Source organism: Mustela putorius, unplaced genomic scaffold, assembly GCF_011764305.1.
Source record: "Mustela putorius furo isolate JIRA1106 unplaced genomic scaffold, ASM1176430v1.1 tig00003850_pilon_pilon_pilon, whole genome shotgun sequence".
Classification (NCBI taxonomy): Eukaryota; Metazoa; Chordata; class Mammalia; order Carnivora; family Mustelidae; genus Mustela; species Mustela putorius.
The window spans coordinates 11917401-11933756 of NW_025422002.1; the positions used below are offsets into that span (position 1 = coordinate 11917401).

Genomic DNA, 16356 nt, shown 5'->3' on the forward strand with positions numbered 1-16356 from the left:
GGGGTTGAGGTGCCACTGTGTGATGTCAGGATTAACATTGCTGCTGTTTTACAGATAAGAAAACAGTATTAGAATAAATGTTGTCCCTAAGCCCACTGAGGACTTGGCATACTAGAAACTTGAGCTTAAATCTGAGAGGTACAGTGACAAGAGCAGGGAGCAGATGGGACAATTACCACCTACCTGCAGGGTTATTATAGAGAACTTGATGCTAAGGTGAAGTGTAGGACACCAGGAGATACTGGTGCAGTGTTACCATCCTTCCTTGTGGTCCTTTGGAATTGGAGTCACACTTCTTACTCACTGGGATGCATCAAGAAAGAAGCATGTAAGCTTTATGGTGGATAAAATGCTACCATAGTGAGTTAATCTGCACCTCATGCCAACCCTTGCAAAGTAGTGATTATCCCTATTTGCCAGAAGAGGAAGTCCAACTTCTTGGAAGATAAATGAGGTCTGATAAGCAGGAGGGTTAGGATTTGAACCCAGGTCTGATTACACCCAGAGGCCACATTTTTCCCTTTAAACAACAGGGTCGCTTTCTGAGTTAATAATTACTTTCCTCAGAGCCATAAGCATAGAGAGAATATGTATTTCCTTTCAATATGTTGACACTATGTAGAAATATTTGAGAACTGGAAAGTGAAGATGCTTCTTCGTCTGTCCTGTGAATATAAAGGAAGGAGAAGTTGAGAAGAGTGTTAGCTACATAATCATATGTACATACGTAATCATGTATAAAATAATCACATAGTTTAAGGTTCACATGCCAACCTGATGAAAACAGCCTGCTTAGTACATATTTTTAAAACAAAATGTATTTTACATTTATAAATGAGTTAAACATTTCTAAAATTCTCATTCTTTTATTGGAAAAAAATCTTTTGCTTTTTTGGTCTTGAATAAAAATATCTGGAAAACATATGTTTGTTGTTCTAGTTAAATGAAACCATCGACATCACTACAATTATGCTAGCTGTGATTGTATTCCTAATTAAAATAGTGAAAAAACGACCTCAAATCCGCCCCCATCTGACCTGCAGAATTGGAAATGGGTCACCTCCCAGTGAATTCACAGTTATCTGCTTCGATTAGCTTCATATTCTGGAATAGCTCCAGAATTTGGAAAAAAACAAATTATTTGCAGCATCTGGTCCTCCCAAAAAGGAAACCTTAAAATTAACTCTGAGTTAGGGAAGATGCATAATAAGTTTATGTTAAACAACTCGAGTGTGCTTACAAAAGAAAAACATAAATGGAATCTTCCATCAGGGATCAAATCAGGTCGAAGTAAGTATTTAAATCACTATGTTGATGCATCTGATTAAAAAATTCCATCCTGATCTTTGAACTAAGACCTAGACTGGAACCCAACTCATCCGCTTACAATCATTTTTCAATATAAAAGACATGCAAATGGCCAAGGAACAGGTCAGACTTTCTAATCCCATAGGGCCAGTGAAAATATACATGTCACAGTACTTTGTGAGGATGGAATTAGATAATGCCCAGGAACACACTCACAGATTTCTTGTGGCTCTGAAGACTGCACGGACACTAGCCATTAGTGTGGGATCTTGGCCCACTTGCTTTCTTTGCGGGATATCACTACCTCCTAGTAAGCTCCACTTCCTTTCACACACCCTTGACACACCCACGTCTTTCTTCTTTCCCATCTGTGAGGAAACTAAGAATCTGACCAACAAAATTACGGAGCAGCATCTGAAAGAGGTAAGTGAAACTGAATGGGATGTTCCTGCATTGTCATGTTCCTGAATAACATTTTGTGAGAGTTTACTCCAGGCAAGGTATGGGTGACTGCAAGAAATGAATAGAGTTCTTACCAGCCATCAAATGAAGAGAGACCTTCTTCCCACAAGGTCCAGACTGTCAGAAAATGTGCGTGACAGTGCTGCTCAGTGGAGTTCTAATGGGAGCCACACGTGTTAATTTTCAATTGGTTAGCAGCATATAAAAAATAAATAAATAAAAAGGAATAGGTGAAATTAGTACTAATAATAGCATTAATAATGCTAGTATTGTATATTGCATACAATATATGTTTTGTATTATACATACGATTAGTATTATACATATAACTAGTATTACATATACTAGTATTAGTATATTAATAATATTGGGCCAACGTATTCCAAATACTTATTTCAACATGCAATCAATATTAAAAAATTATTAATGAGGGGTGCCTGGGTGGCTCAGTTGAGCGTCTGCCTTTGGCTCAGGTCATGATCCTGGGATCCTGGGTCAAGCCCCACAGGGGACTCCCCACTCAGCGGAGAGTATGCTTCTCTCCCACTGTCTCTCCTTGCCCCCAGCTCATGATCTCTCTCACTCGCTCTCAAATAAATAAAATCTTTTAAAAAAATTATTAATGGGACACTCTACTATACTAAGTCTTTGAATTGTGATGTGTAGTCTATCCTTACCTCCCACCTCAATTTGGACCAGTCATATTTCAAGGGCTCTGTGACTACATGTGTCTTGTGGCGACCACATTGGGCAAGAGGTCTGTGAGACTTTCAGAGAAAAGTGCTCAAGAAGAGTGTTAGCATATAAATGTTTCATGTTTGAATATTTCTTCTGTATATATTTTATGGTGGGTGGGTCTGAGGTTTTACCAGCTAAAAAAGGTCCAGAAGGCCCTTTGGACTTCAGCACCATTCAGATTTCCTTCCAGAACCAGATCAAATGTTCCTCCAGCTGCTGGGACTGTTGATGGCTGATGGCTCACAGCTGAGTCTTTCTGTGAGCTCTGTCACCAGCCAAAGGGAGTTGCCTCACCAAGGGTAGTAGGCCCCACATCCAATAACCAGTTGTTGCCTTGGTAAGGCCTGCCTGCTTGTCTTGATTTGGGACCACCCTGCAAGGCCACCCAGCTCCAGAGCTACCCTGGAAGAATGACTGAAGCCCCTGTTGCTGCTGCTTCCCAGCTCAGCTTGTCCCTCTGCCTGATCCCATGGCTGCCTTCACCTTCACCTCTTGAGAGCATGCTTCCACACACCTCCTCCAGGCAGACCCCCTTCTCGTAGAGCCTGTTCTCCCAGGGAATCCACCTAAGACTTCTCACCAGTGCTAGGTTGTCCTTCACAAGGACAGCAGCTGTGTTAACAGACTGAGGCTTTTGCGTGTCATACTTGCACAAGGACACTGAAGTCTGTGGGCCTCTTGTCAGCTGATGGGCTACAGAACTACACTAAAGGAGGAAAATATGTAATCACAGCAAATTCCCTCTTACAAGTTGCTCCAGTTTTTGTTTTTTTGTTGTTGTTTGTTTTAATTAGAGAGAGAGAGAACGAGAACACGAACAGGGAGGAAGGGCAGAGGGAGAGGGAGCAGCAGACTCTGCTGAGCAGGGACACTGATATGGGAGTGGATCCTAGTAACCTGCAATCATGACTTGAGCGGAAGACAGCTGCTTAACCACTTAACTGACTGAGCCACTCAGGCCCCCCAGGTTGCTCCAGTTTTAGGAATCATACTTGTGTCTCCAATTTCTGTAAAAGAATAGGGAGAAACCTGCTACTTGATACACCGGTCAGGTAAGATTGGATGTCACCATGGCCCATTACTTTAGCTCTGCTTCCTCACATGATGAGGTTCATAGATTCTCAATTCAAAGGTCCCAGCAACCTCTCTGGGAGCAGGCTGAGGAACCTTGTCTTCTAGTAGAGGGGTACGAGCAATGTAGCTATTAACCCAGGTCTTCTTTGGCATAGCATTAGAGAGGAAACAGAGTATGACACTTAGATTTGTCTCCTTGTCCTCAAGACTAGTTTGACTTAAGAGATGACAGAAAGGGGCGCCTGGGTGGCTCAGTGGGTTAAGGCCTCTGCCTTCAGCTCAGGTCATGATCCCAGGGTCCTGGGATTGAGCCCCGCATCAGGCTCTCTGCTCCGTGGGAAGTCTGCTTCCTCCTCTCTCTGTCTGCCTCTCTGCCTACTTGTGATTTTTGTCTGTCAAATAAATAAACAAAATCTTTAAAAAAAAAAAAAAAGAGAGGACAGGAAGTTCTAGTGTGAGACCCTCAAACAAAACCCCTAAAATTTTTAGACACACACACACACACACAGTACTACTTCTCACTCCCTGACTCCTCCTTTTTTTCCCAGCCTTTGTGCTCATTCTTACTTGCTCTTTCTCCACTTACTCCTCACATTCCTTTGAGACCATCTCAAGGGCCTTCTCCTCCATGAAACATTTCCTCCATTTTATTTATTTTAAATTTATTTTTATTTTTTAAAAGATCTTATTTGTCAGAGAGAGAGAGAGTGCATGTACGTGTGTGGACATGACCAGGAGCAGCGGCAGGCAGAGGGAGAAGCAGGCTCCCTGATGAGTAAGGGGCCTGACTTGGAACTCGACTCCAGAACCCCGGGATCATGACCAAAGCCGAAGGCAGACACTTAACTGAGTCACCCAGGCATCCCCATTTCTCCCATTTTAAAACACTGATATATGATTCACACACCATACAACTTACCATTTAATGTACTCTAACCACTGAATTTAAGCACAATTCAATGGTTTATAGTATATTCAGAGTTGTGCAGCCATCTACCAAGAAAATCACTTTTAGAACATTTTAAAAAACCGTAAGACACCCTGCATCTCTTAGCTCTCACTCCCAAGCCCCCCATTACCTACTCCCAGCCATAGGTAAACCACTAATCTACTTTCTTTCTATATTTGTCTCTTCTGAGCATTTAATATAATACCAAATCCTTCAATATGTCATGTGTGGCTTATTTTACCTTGCATGTTTTTAAGGTTCCTCCAGGTGGTAGCATTTGTTGTCAGAACTTTGTTATTTATTATTTTATTAAAGATTTTTATTTATTTATTTGACAGAGAGAGAGATCACAAGTAGGCAGAGAGAGAGGGGGAAGCAGGCTCCCTGAGTAGAGAGCCTGATGTGGGGCTCGATCCCAAGACCCTGAGATCATGACCTGAGCTGGAGGCAGAGGCTTAACCCACTGAGCCATCCAGGTGCCCCATTTTGTTCTTTCTTAATGCTGAATCATACTCCATTGTGTGGGATATACCACGTTTTATCTGTCCATTCATTAGTGACGGATATTGGGTTATTCGCACTTCTTGGCTATTGTGGATCATGGTGCTATGAATATTCTTGTCCAAGTTTTTGTGCAAGTACATGTTTTCAGTGGAATTACTGGATCATGTGATAAGTCTGTGTTTAACCATTTGAGAAGTTACCAGCCGGTTTTCCACAGCAGCTGTGATGTTCCCGCAAGCAGCGTGTATGAGGGTTCCCGTTTCTTCATATCTTCACCACTACCTGATATTTTCTGTCTTCTGATGATAGCCACCCTGGTGGGTATAAAAGTGGTTTCTCATGGTCCAATTTGCATTTTCCTGATGGCTAATGCACTTGATCTTAGCCAAAAGGCCGAGAAGCGATCCTGATGGCTAATGTCAAGCATCTTCTCGTGTACTTATTGGTTGTTCATGTATCTTCTTTGGAGGAATGTGTATCCAGACCTTTTGGACATTTTAAAATATGGTTGATTATGTATTTATTGCATTGCAAATGTCTTTATATATTCTAAGTACAGCGCCTTATCAAATGTATGATTCACAATTACTTTCTCCCATTTTTCTGTGGGTTGTCTTTTATTTATTTTTAAAAGATTTTACTTATTTATTTACTTGAAAGAGAGAGTGATATATATATATAGAGAGAGCGCATGAGTGAGGAGGAGGTCGGAGGGAGAAGCACACTCCCCATGGAGCTGGGAGCCCAGTGCAGGACTCCAGGATCATGACCTGAGCTGAAGGCAGTTGCTTAATCAACTGAGCCACCCAGGTGCCCTGTGGGTAATCTTTTTTTTTTTTTTTAATTTTATTTATTTATTTGACAGAGAGAGATCACAAGTAGGCAAAGAGACAGGCAGAGAGAGGAGGAAGCAGGCTCCCTGCCAAGCAGAGGGCCCAATTTGGGACTCTATCCTAGGACCCTGAGATCATGACCTGAGCCAAAGGCAGAGGCTTAACCCACTGAGCCACCCAGGTGCCCCTGTGGGTAGTCTTTTAAACTTCCTGGTGGTGTCTTTTGAACACAAGATTTAAAGTTATTTTTTTTTTAAAGATTTAATTTATTTATTTGACAGAGATCACAAGTGGGCAGAGAGGCAGGCAGAAAGAGGAGGAAGCAGGCTCCCCACTGAGCAGAGAGCCCAATGCCGGGCTTGATCCCAGGACCACGACCCAGTTGAGGGCAGAGGTTTTAATCCACTGAGCCACCCAGGCACCCAACAAGATTTAAATTTTGATGAAGACCCATTTATCTATTTTTTCTTTTGTTGCTTGTGCTTTTGGTGTCTGGTCTAAAAAGCCATTGGCTAATCCAAGGTTATGAAGATTTAATCATGTTCTCTTCTACGAGTGTTATACTTTCATTTGTTATATTTACGCTTTGACCCATTTGAGTTGATTTTTATATATGGTGGGAGGTAGAGGTTTGATTTCTTTCTTTTGATGTGGCTACTTAATTGTCCCAGCACCATTTGTTGGAAAAAATAATTTCTCTAATTAATGCCTTGCTGCCCTTGTCAAAACTCAGGATACCAACCGACTGCACAAAACCTTTCTTGACCGTCCCAACTCAAAAGAGAACCTGTGCCGAGGGAGCAGGCTCTATGGGGAGCACTCCCAGTCCTGTGGCAGAGGGAAAATGAGACATGATAAACTTTGGGCTGGCTCTTAAAGTTTTTGCTCAGAAGTGACATGTCAGTCCCATTCTTCATTGGCCAAGAAAAGTCATAAGGCCACCCTGAGGTCCTTGGAGGTAGGAAAATTAGTCATCCTATAGGGTAGGGGCTGCAGGGAGGGAAAAGAGATTCTTACTGGGAATAGTAATACAATTTAATTCTTCCTCACCATCTCCTGTATGACTTGACATCTTGTTCTCCTAGTTTTCTTCTGATCTCTCCTTATTCCTTAGCTTTCTCTGCCTGCTCCTTTCATGTTGGCATTTCCCAGTGTTGTGAGCTTGGCTCTCCTGTCTTCATACTCTACAGACTTCCTGGGGAAATCTCACCCACTCCCTCATCTAATACCTGCCAACTCTCACAGTTACACTGTCAGCTTCTGACCTATGTAACCGATGTCTATTGAACATCCACAGACATCCCAAATTCAGCATGCCCAGTCCCGAATTTATGATGCCACCCCAAATCTGTGCCTCCTCCTGAATCCCCAGCTTGGGAAATAGCACACCACTGTTCCCAGTTTCCTTAGCCAGAATCTTGGCATTTTTTCTTTAGTATTTTATTTATTTATTTAGAGTGCGAGCACGGGGGAAGGGAGAATGAGAATCTCTAACAGACCAACCATTAAGCGCAGAGCCTGAGGCAGGGCTCAATCCCACAACCCTGAGGATCACGACCCAAGCCAAAATCAAGAGTCAGATGCTTAACTGGCTGAGCCACCCAGGTACCCCATAGTCTTGCCTCTTTTTTTTTTTTTAAGATTTTTATTCATTCATTCGAGAGAGAGACAGTGAGAGAGAGCATGAGCGAGGAGAAGGTCAGAGGAAGAAGCAGACTCCCCATGGAGCTGGGAGCCTGAGGTGGGACTCGATCCTGGGACTCTGGGATCATGACCTGGGCCGAAGGCAGTCATCCAACCAACTGAGCCACCCAGGTGTCCCTAGTCTTGCCTCTTCTAATCCATTCTTCATGTTGCAACCATAATGATTTTTATAAAATGCAAATACAGTTTTGCCACCCTCCAGCCCCCAGATCTCTCACTGGCTTTCCACTGCTCTGGGGATAATGATTAATACACTGACAGGCTTCAGTAAGACCTTTTATGATCTGGGCTCTGTTATTTCTCCGTCCTCACTTCTGTACAGCATCTGCCTGGCATTTTATTCATCTTGAGCTAAATTTAGTTCCCTAGACACACTGTGATCTCTTCATTCAGGGCTTTTGAACAAGCACTTCTCTGTGTCTGGATACTCTTCCTTCTCCTCGGGGTAACGCCTACTTGTTCTTAAAGTAATGGGCTGGGCATCGTTTGCTCCTTCTCTTCAAACTGTGCAAACACAAAGTGATTGAAAGATATTCTAACTCAGAGGTTAAGAGGGAGGGCTCTGTGAACTGATGGCCCAGTTTTGAATCCTGGCTGTCATCTACCAGCTTTGAAACGGTATGCCAGGCCTCACTCTTCTGTGCCTGTGTTTCCCCTGGCATAAGTTAGGGAATAATAAGAGTCCCTATTATATAATATAATATAATATATATAATATAGAGAGCCTATTATATAAGGCTGTGGTGGGGATTAAATGAATAAATCTATAGAAAGTGCTTAGAATACTGCCTGACATTGTCAGGGCTCAACCAGTATTTGCCATTACTTTTAGGCATCTCCAAAGCACCCTATAGTTACCTCTATAATTAAGCATTTATCAGATAAATATAATTCCCAATTTACTTACCTGACTACTTTACTGCATTTTAAGATCCTTAGATTTGGGACAATGTCTTATTCATTAAGCTTCAGTTCCTGACACACAATATTTATTAAATATTTGTTAAATGACTGAATGAATGAATGAATGAACTTGTCTTCATGCAACAACCACTTCTAATCTTCTATTATGAGGATAAATTCTGTCTTCCCCACTTGATGTACTACAAGCATCCTTACTCAGGATCACAAGTATGGTTATCTTGGCCAATCCCATCTCCTTCCAACCTAATGTTGCTTAGCAACACTGAATTAACCAGTTGAATTAAATTCTCCTCCCTGAGAGCCTTTAGTCTTCTCCTGGCTTTTCCACTGGCCATAACGTCTGATCTATTTCTACACAACCCATTGTAACCTGAAATTCCAGGGAAAGACATTCCTCTATCTCCTGCCCATTTGTTAGAGTAGGTTAGTTATACAAGAAGGGGTTGAGGGCAGTTAAATTCAAGTTAGAGTTTGGAGTTACATAGGGTCAGGGGTCCTGTGATTTCTGAAAATAATACTGAGCTGAGGGATTTTATTTTTCCTGATCTTGTAAAAGCTACTGAAATCCAAGGCCTTGTTATAATTTACTTACATGCTGGGTGGGTAGAACAGGCTGAGTGAAAGGGGATTAAGTAGGATGTAGGGATGCAAGTTTTAGTCTAGGCTGTCGACAAATAGATGTGACTTTGGAAGTCACCGCCTTTCTGGGCCTTATTTATCCCACCTGTAAAGTGAAGAAGTATAAATGGTGTCTAAGTTTGCCATAAATTCTGACGTATCATGCATCATCTCTCCAGAAGTAGCTCATTCTAGGAAGACATTTTCTGCTCTTCCACTTGATCTCAAGACACAGAATAGAAATGGTACAGAAGAAACCATAGCTCCATGTCTTTAGCTCCATGGTCAGTAATAACTGAAAATAATCATAGAAATCGTCTGAATAAACCAGGAAAGAATTATTCATATCTTGCAGGTGAGGCCTCAAGTGGGATGTAATACTGGTCTTTTGAGTAAAACAGGCTTGAATCAAGTCCCAGCTAAGCCATGTACTAGTTTGAGGGCTGTGGGCCAGTGGGTCTGTGGTTAACTTCTTTTTTTATTTATTTATTTTTTAGATTTTCAAAATTTATTTATTTGACAGAGATCACAAGTAGGCAGAGAGCGAGTGAGAGAGGAGGGGAAACAGGCTCCCTGCTGAGCAGAGAGCCCGATGCAGGCCTCAATTACCAGGACCCTGAGATCATGATCCGAGCTGAAGGCAGGGCTTTAACCCACTGAGCCACCGAGGTGTCTCTGTTGGTTAACTTGTTCTTTTTTTTTTTAAAGATTTTCTTTATTTATTTGACAGACAGAGGTCACAAGTAGGCAGAGAGGCAGGCAGAGAGAGAGGAAGGGAAGCAGACTCCCTGCTGATCAGAGAGCCAGATGTGGGGCTCGATCCCAGGACCCTGGGATCATGACCTGGGCCAAAGGCAGAGGCTTTAACCCACTGAGCCACCCAGGTGCCCCTCTGTTGGTTAACTTCTTTACCTTCAGTTTCCTTGGCTATAAAAAAGCAGGACTCATATCTATGTTGTAGAAGTAGGGTAAGGATCAAAAGAAGCAGTTCATGTATCACACCTGGTGTGTAGGCCTTGAATGAACATTAGGTCATTTTCCCTGTTCTATTCAATCCTTTGCTAGCCAAAAGTACTTTCACAGATTCCCACCCGGGCCTGTGAAACTATTCATTTGCTTGTCCTCAAAGGTATTTGGGTCCCTTGGATAAATGTCTAACACATACATTTCAAATTCAAATATTATACAAACCTAGATATCTTCAAATTCAAGCAGTGCGTCAAGGTAACAAATACTGTGCTGTGAAAAAGGATCATTTTATTAATCTATACGTAACACATATAAAAGCAAAATCAGGATGTTTTCCTTAGCCATCCTTTCCACATTTTGTGTAGCTTTAGTGAACTATAAACCACTGTTTTCTTCACACCTAAAAGACAAAGAGAAAAGATGGTGAAAAAATTGGTGCTTGCTGACTACATACTCAGCTGGAGCTTCCATGATATTCTAATCAGAGACCTAACTTTGGAGTGGAGCAGTAATGGGATGACTGGGAAGCCCAGGAGACCGTTTTTTTTTGTTGTTGTTTTGTTTTAAGATTTTATTTATTTATTTGACACAGAGAGAGAAAGATCATAAGTAGGCAGAGAGGCAGCAGAGAGAGGGGGGGGGGGAAGCAGGCTCCCTGCTGAGCAGAGAGCCTAACACGGGGCTCAGTCCCAGGACCCTGAGACCATGATCCAAGCTGAAGGCTAAGGCTTAACCCACTGAGCCACCCAGGTGCCCCTGGAGTAAGTGAATCTTTTGACTCACAGGTCTATCATCAACCTTTGACTTGAGTAGCTCTTTTAGAGGAGAAAGGAAAACAAAGACAAAACTCTGTATGTAACTAACTGGATGTCCTCAGCTTCCTTTCTATGCCAGCATTCCGACCACCCCAACCCAGCTCCCTGCTGCTGTGTAGCTGCGTGTGTCACCAGTCTGCCCAGAACAAATGTCATTCTATCACTTTCTGCGGGTACACTCCTCAACCCCTTTCAGATTCCTTCTACAGAAATGCCTCCCTGGACAACCCAGGCCAATTCAGACACAGCTCCTCCTGGTCCCAGAACAGCACCTGTGCTGACCTCTCATACACACTTAACCACACTGTGTGGTGTTCATCAGCTTACTGATCTGTCCCTGCACCTAGACTGGGGGCTCCTCAAGGACGGGGAGCTCGTCCCACTCATCTCTGTATCCCTATCACATAGTAGGGACTCAGTAAATGCTTTTGAAATGATGGAACAGATGTACCTCATTGAGATATCTGACCTTCTAGCACCCCTCACCTCATTAATCACAAGCAGCTGATGAAACTGGAGAAGAGACTCTCTGGGAGCTAATGGGACAGAAGTAAAATGGGGTAGAATATGGGGATGCTATTTGTCTGTCAGGTCTAATTGGAGCCTATTTGCAGATGGTATTATGGGCTCGACTTCCTTTGTACTGAGGATGAGATCACTTAGTCTGTGTTTCAGGGTGTGGCTCAAAGATCCAAACGGTCTTTTTCCCCAAGAGATAGGAATTGTGGTTTGTGCTGCCAGTCTGAAATGCACACCTCTGGCAGTGCACTTTAAGCACAGGTAGGCATTGTGGATGAGGTAACAGGACTGAATTTGGAGACTGCTAGCATTGGGGTTTGAGTAGTCTCTTGAAAATACCTGGGCCTGTTACCTGTAAGCTGCCCAGTCCACTTAGAATCTTTGAAGAGGCAGTGGCAGGTAAAAAGGCTGCAGACCAGGAAAACTGTTAGCAAATACTTCCAGAAACTCTGGCCCAGCTTGCAAACGAACTGAGCCTAGTCAAGAAACTCAGAGCTCCTTTCCCTGCCTCCACCTCTTTTAATTTTCTCCCTGGAGCAACCACTTTGGCGAACCTCATCCACTTGAGCATTGAGACTGGAAACTTCTTACGTAAGGTGCTTTTTAATATTCCAGCCAGAACCAATCAAGACACTAAGCAGAACACAGGTAGGTACATACAGTAAGGTTCAACACAGCAACCCCAGGGCACTAAGTCACAGCTAGAGGAAGGTGCACTGGCCATGATAAGTCCCAGCTCAACTTCATAAACCTTACATACAGACATGCTGGACTTTAACATTTAAGGTAGATATCTAAAGTACCTCAGTGTCACCATGCAGCCATATTTTGTTGCTACTGCATAGAAACTTCCCTTCATTGGGGCACCTGGGTGGCTCAGTCAGTTAAGTGTGTGCCTTCAGCTCCAGTCATGATGTCCTGGGATTGAGCCCCACATCAGGCTCCCTCCTCAGCAGGGAGTCTGCTTCACCCTCTCCCTCTGCCCCGGCTTATGCTCTCTCTCTTTCTCTTTCACTTTCAAATAAATAAAATCTTAAAAAAAAAAAAAAGTCTCTCCCTTTGACAGCTCTGCCTGAGATTCTTAAAAAGACCGTAGCAGGGAACTGTGTTAGAAAGAGCACTGGAGGGGCGCCTGGGTGGCTCAGTGGGTTAAAGCCTCTGCCTTCAGCTCAGGTCATGATCCCGGGGTCCTGGGATCGAGCCCCGCATTGGGCTCTCTGCTCAGCAGGGAGCCTTCTCTCTCTTTCTGCCTCCCTCTCTGCCTACTTGTGATTTCAGTCTGTCAAATAAATAAAGTCTTAAAAAAAAAAAAAAAAGAAAGAGCACTGGAATAGGAGTCAAGAGACCTGAATTCTAGTCCCAACTGGGCCATAAACTTACAGTGTGTCACACCCTCTCTGGGCTTCAACTTCCTCATCTGCAAAGAGACTGGTTGGACTAGTTCAGGATTCCCTGACAGGGGGCTGTGGGCAGGTTTCAACACTGGTCTGCAGGCAAGTTAGGAGGAAACCAGGAAAGTTTGCTGTGTGTGTGCATGCATGCACTTCTGTGCCAACGGTACAGATTTCGTTGGGTTTTCACAGGGAGCCAGGATTTGCAGAAAGTTAAGAGCCAATAGACTGGAATGAAGGATCCTTTCTGCCTTAATAGTCTAACTGCAACACAAGTGGAAAACTAAAACCCCATGAAGTTGTGGTGGGCAACCTTTCCTACACAGGGCACAAAATGCTACCCATAAAGGACAAAACTGACAAATTGTATTGAATAAAACTGAGAATGCCTTTTCATCAAAAGACACCATCAAGAAAGTGAAATGACAGACCCCCAAGTAGGAGACTTTTGCATTTCATATATCAAAGGACCTGTATCCAGACCAAATAAGGAATTCAGTAAGAAAAGGCAGACAATTCAAGAGAAAAACAACAAAAACACTGGAATAGGCACTTCACAAAAGAGGATATCCAAATAAACATGAACAAGTGCCCAGCTTCATGAGTCATCAGGAAAATGGAAATTAAAACTCTAATATGATGCCACTACTCACTTACTGGAGTTCCTATAATGAAAAAGACACAGAGTATTAGGTGAGGAGGAGATGCACCTAGAGCTCAGCTAGTGGGAGTAGAATGTGGACAACTGTTTGATAGTATTACCAAAGAAGAACATTCACATACACTAGGATGCTGTATTCTACCCAAGTATGTACCTAAGAGAAATGTATACGTTTGCTTACCAAAAGACAGTCACAAAAATGTTCACAGCAGCACTACTGGTAAGGGCCCCAAACTGGACACTCCAAGAAACAATTAAAGGAGAGTAGATAAACTGGTATAATCATACAATGGGTTTGGTGCAATGAAGATAAATGAACTATCGCTGCTTCCAACACCATGTTAAATCTCACTGATGTAAAGAGGAGTGAAAGGCCTGGGAGACTACAGATTTATCTAAAGTTCAAAAATGGGCACAATAGAAGCATGGAATTGGAGGTCAGAGAGTAGTTACTCCTGGAGGACTAGTGACTATGACTGACACACCATCTGGGGGACAGTCCTATTCTATTTCTTCATCTTGGCCCTAGGTTCATGGGCATGTTTACTTGGTGAAAATTCACCAAATTTATGATTTGTGCACTTTTCTGTATCTATGGAGATTTTTTTCCTACTACCAGAAAACCTAGAATCTTTCATTTACTCAGTCACTGAAATACACTGAACCAGTACTTATTAAGCATCTAAATAATATAAAAGACATTGAACTAGATGTTGAGGTTATGCTTATAGTCTCTGCTCTCACAGAGTTCACAATCCTCAGAATTCTACTTGGCTTACATTAAGCCTACTTTTGGTTTCTGCTCACTTTCTAGAGAAAAGGATGATGATTTAGGAAGTCTGCATTTAGAATGTGTCTTTAGGGAAGACAGTCTGCTAAGAGAGAAACTTTAAGAACAATCATCCTCGGGACGCCTGGGTGGCTCAGTTGGTTAAGCAGCTGCCTTCGGCTCAGGTCATGATCCCAGCATCCTGGGATCGAGTCCCACATCGGGCTCCTTGCTCAGCGGGGAGCCTGCTTCTCCCTCTGCCTCTGCCTGCCATTCTGTCTGCCTGTGCTCGCTCTCTCCCTCTCTCTCTCTGATAAATAAATAAAATCTAAAAAAAAAAAAAAAAAAAAAAAAAAAAGAACAATCATCCTCGTCTTTGCTCCTTCCCCAATGGATAAAGATGCAACACCTCTATAGATAACAATGTCTTTAGAGACATCTTTATCCACTGAAAGTGAGTCATTATAAATTTTGACTAGTATCTAAAGTCAAGTCTTTTTTGGAAGTGTATAGAAATCCACTTCAATATCTGGATCCTCAAGTTTTACTTTTGTTCATTTTCAGCCTGTTTCACATGACCTGCAGCAAAGTTACTACACATGTAAGACCACAAGTCCTTGTGTGACCTTAAATAAGATGCGTCCAGTGACAGACATGGTTCTCCAGGAAACAATATGAGGCAGCAATATGAGTAGGTTGTGAGAGGTCTCTCCCTTCCCATAATTCTACATTTCAGATATTTAGGAGGGAAAATCAGTAAGCCCCCAAACATTCTTCCAATTATTTTCTAACCACAATTAGATATTATCTACAAAGAAGATCTCTTGAAGCAGAAGTACAAACTTATATTAAAAGGACTCTCAGGTTAAGTAATAAGCAAATCATTAGAAAAAAAACCCTTAATTATTATTATGTGTTCTTCTTATTTAACGTGTAGATACCAAAAAATGGAAGAAGTACTTTAGTTATAAGAAATCAGAAGCGGAGGGTAATTGACAATCCATTCTCTTGTGTTCCAGGAAAGGGCTGGTAAGGAACCCTTCAGGCATGCCAGAAACTTCTCAGCAAGATCAAACCTGTCTTGTTAATTCAGGTGAATCCTTTGAAGCTAGAGAGGTAAACAGGTATTTGTCCCCAGAGTCAGTTCTGACTGACCAGAAAGTCAGGTGGGGAAAAATAAAGCAAGATTTCAGAAATTAAGCTCATCATCCTCCCAACCTCCCTCACCTCTGGGAATGGCACCACTTCCCAAGCCAGACACGGAGTTATCTCTGACTCCTCTCTCTCCTTCACTTCCCATATCCCTCCAACCATCTGGAACAGATAACTTGACCTCTAAATACTGTGTGCATCTCTTCTCTCTACCTGTACTGCAATGACCTGAGTTCAGGGGGCAACCACAGCTCCTCTCTGACTGGCTGCAATCACAGCTAATCAGTTTCCTGAGCAAGAATGTTATTTCCCTTCCATCTGCTCTCTACTCTCTAGCCATTGAAGTCTTTCTACAGTCCTTCCTTGGCTTCCCTCCACCCTCAAAAATAAACTCTGAATTCCTCTGCCTGGCTTTTCAGGCTCCCTTCACCAGCTGCTGCTTACTTCTCAGTCTTATCACTAAATCTCCCATCTCTCTCCTATTCCCATACCAGAAGACTCAGACAGGTTAGTAATGTGAAGGCTGTTGCTGATCAGAATACAACACTTTGCTTTGCTGGTCTTCTGTGACCAGTCTGAGAAGTGATGCCATCTGCTGCTACCATGAAAAGAAGAGAAGACAAGTATCAGGAGACTAAATGGCCTTTCACTTCTCCTGAGCTGTTGGTGAGTTAGGCTAAAAGGGGGAAAAAGTGTTTGGGTTTGGAGGCATTTCTGTACTCAACTTTGAACATGGGTGTATCTGATGAAGGGATTGAGGGAACTAATAAAGACAGAGTGTCAGACCACATGAGAACAGGCAACTGTGTTATCTAACACACTTTATGAGAAAAGGCAATCCTCTGGGCTGGTTATAGATTCCTGGCCTCTATCTTGTCTAGGAATATAGAGTTGTTTAGATCTAGACTCACCCAAATTTATAAAGCACCTACTAGGTTCATACTGGACATGCTGAACTCATAGTGG

At 42.6% G+C, this 16356-nt stretch overlaps 1 protein-coding gene across 7 annotated transcripts in view; it reads right to left on the minus strand.

Moving 5' to 3' along the window:
- Positions 1-572: 572 nt before the first annotated feature.
- TAMM41 (TAM41 mitochondrial translocator assembly and maintenance homolog) overlaps positions 573-16356 on the minus strand; it is a 60443-nt gene continuing 44659 nt past the window's right edge. For 3 of the 7 annotated variants that reach the window (XM_045063320.1, XM_045063319.1, XM_045063323.1), the window contains one exon: positions 10350-10483. In XM_045063320.1, the coding sequence (XP_044919255.1) occupies positions 10407-10483 (77 nt within the window). In that variant the 3' untranslated portion in view covers positions 10350-10406. Of the gene's footprint in view, positions 1928-5235; positions 5521-10305; positions 10484-16356 lie in introns of those variants that run through there. The other 4 variants (XR_006601560.1, XR_006601559.1, XR_001178932.2 and 1 more) reach the window with 4 other exon arrangements.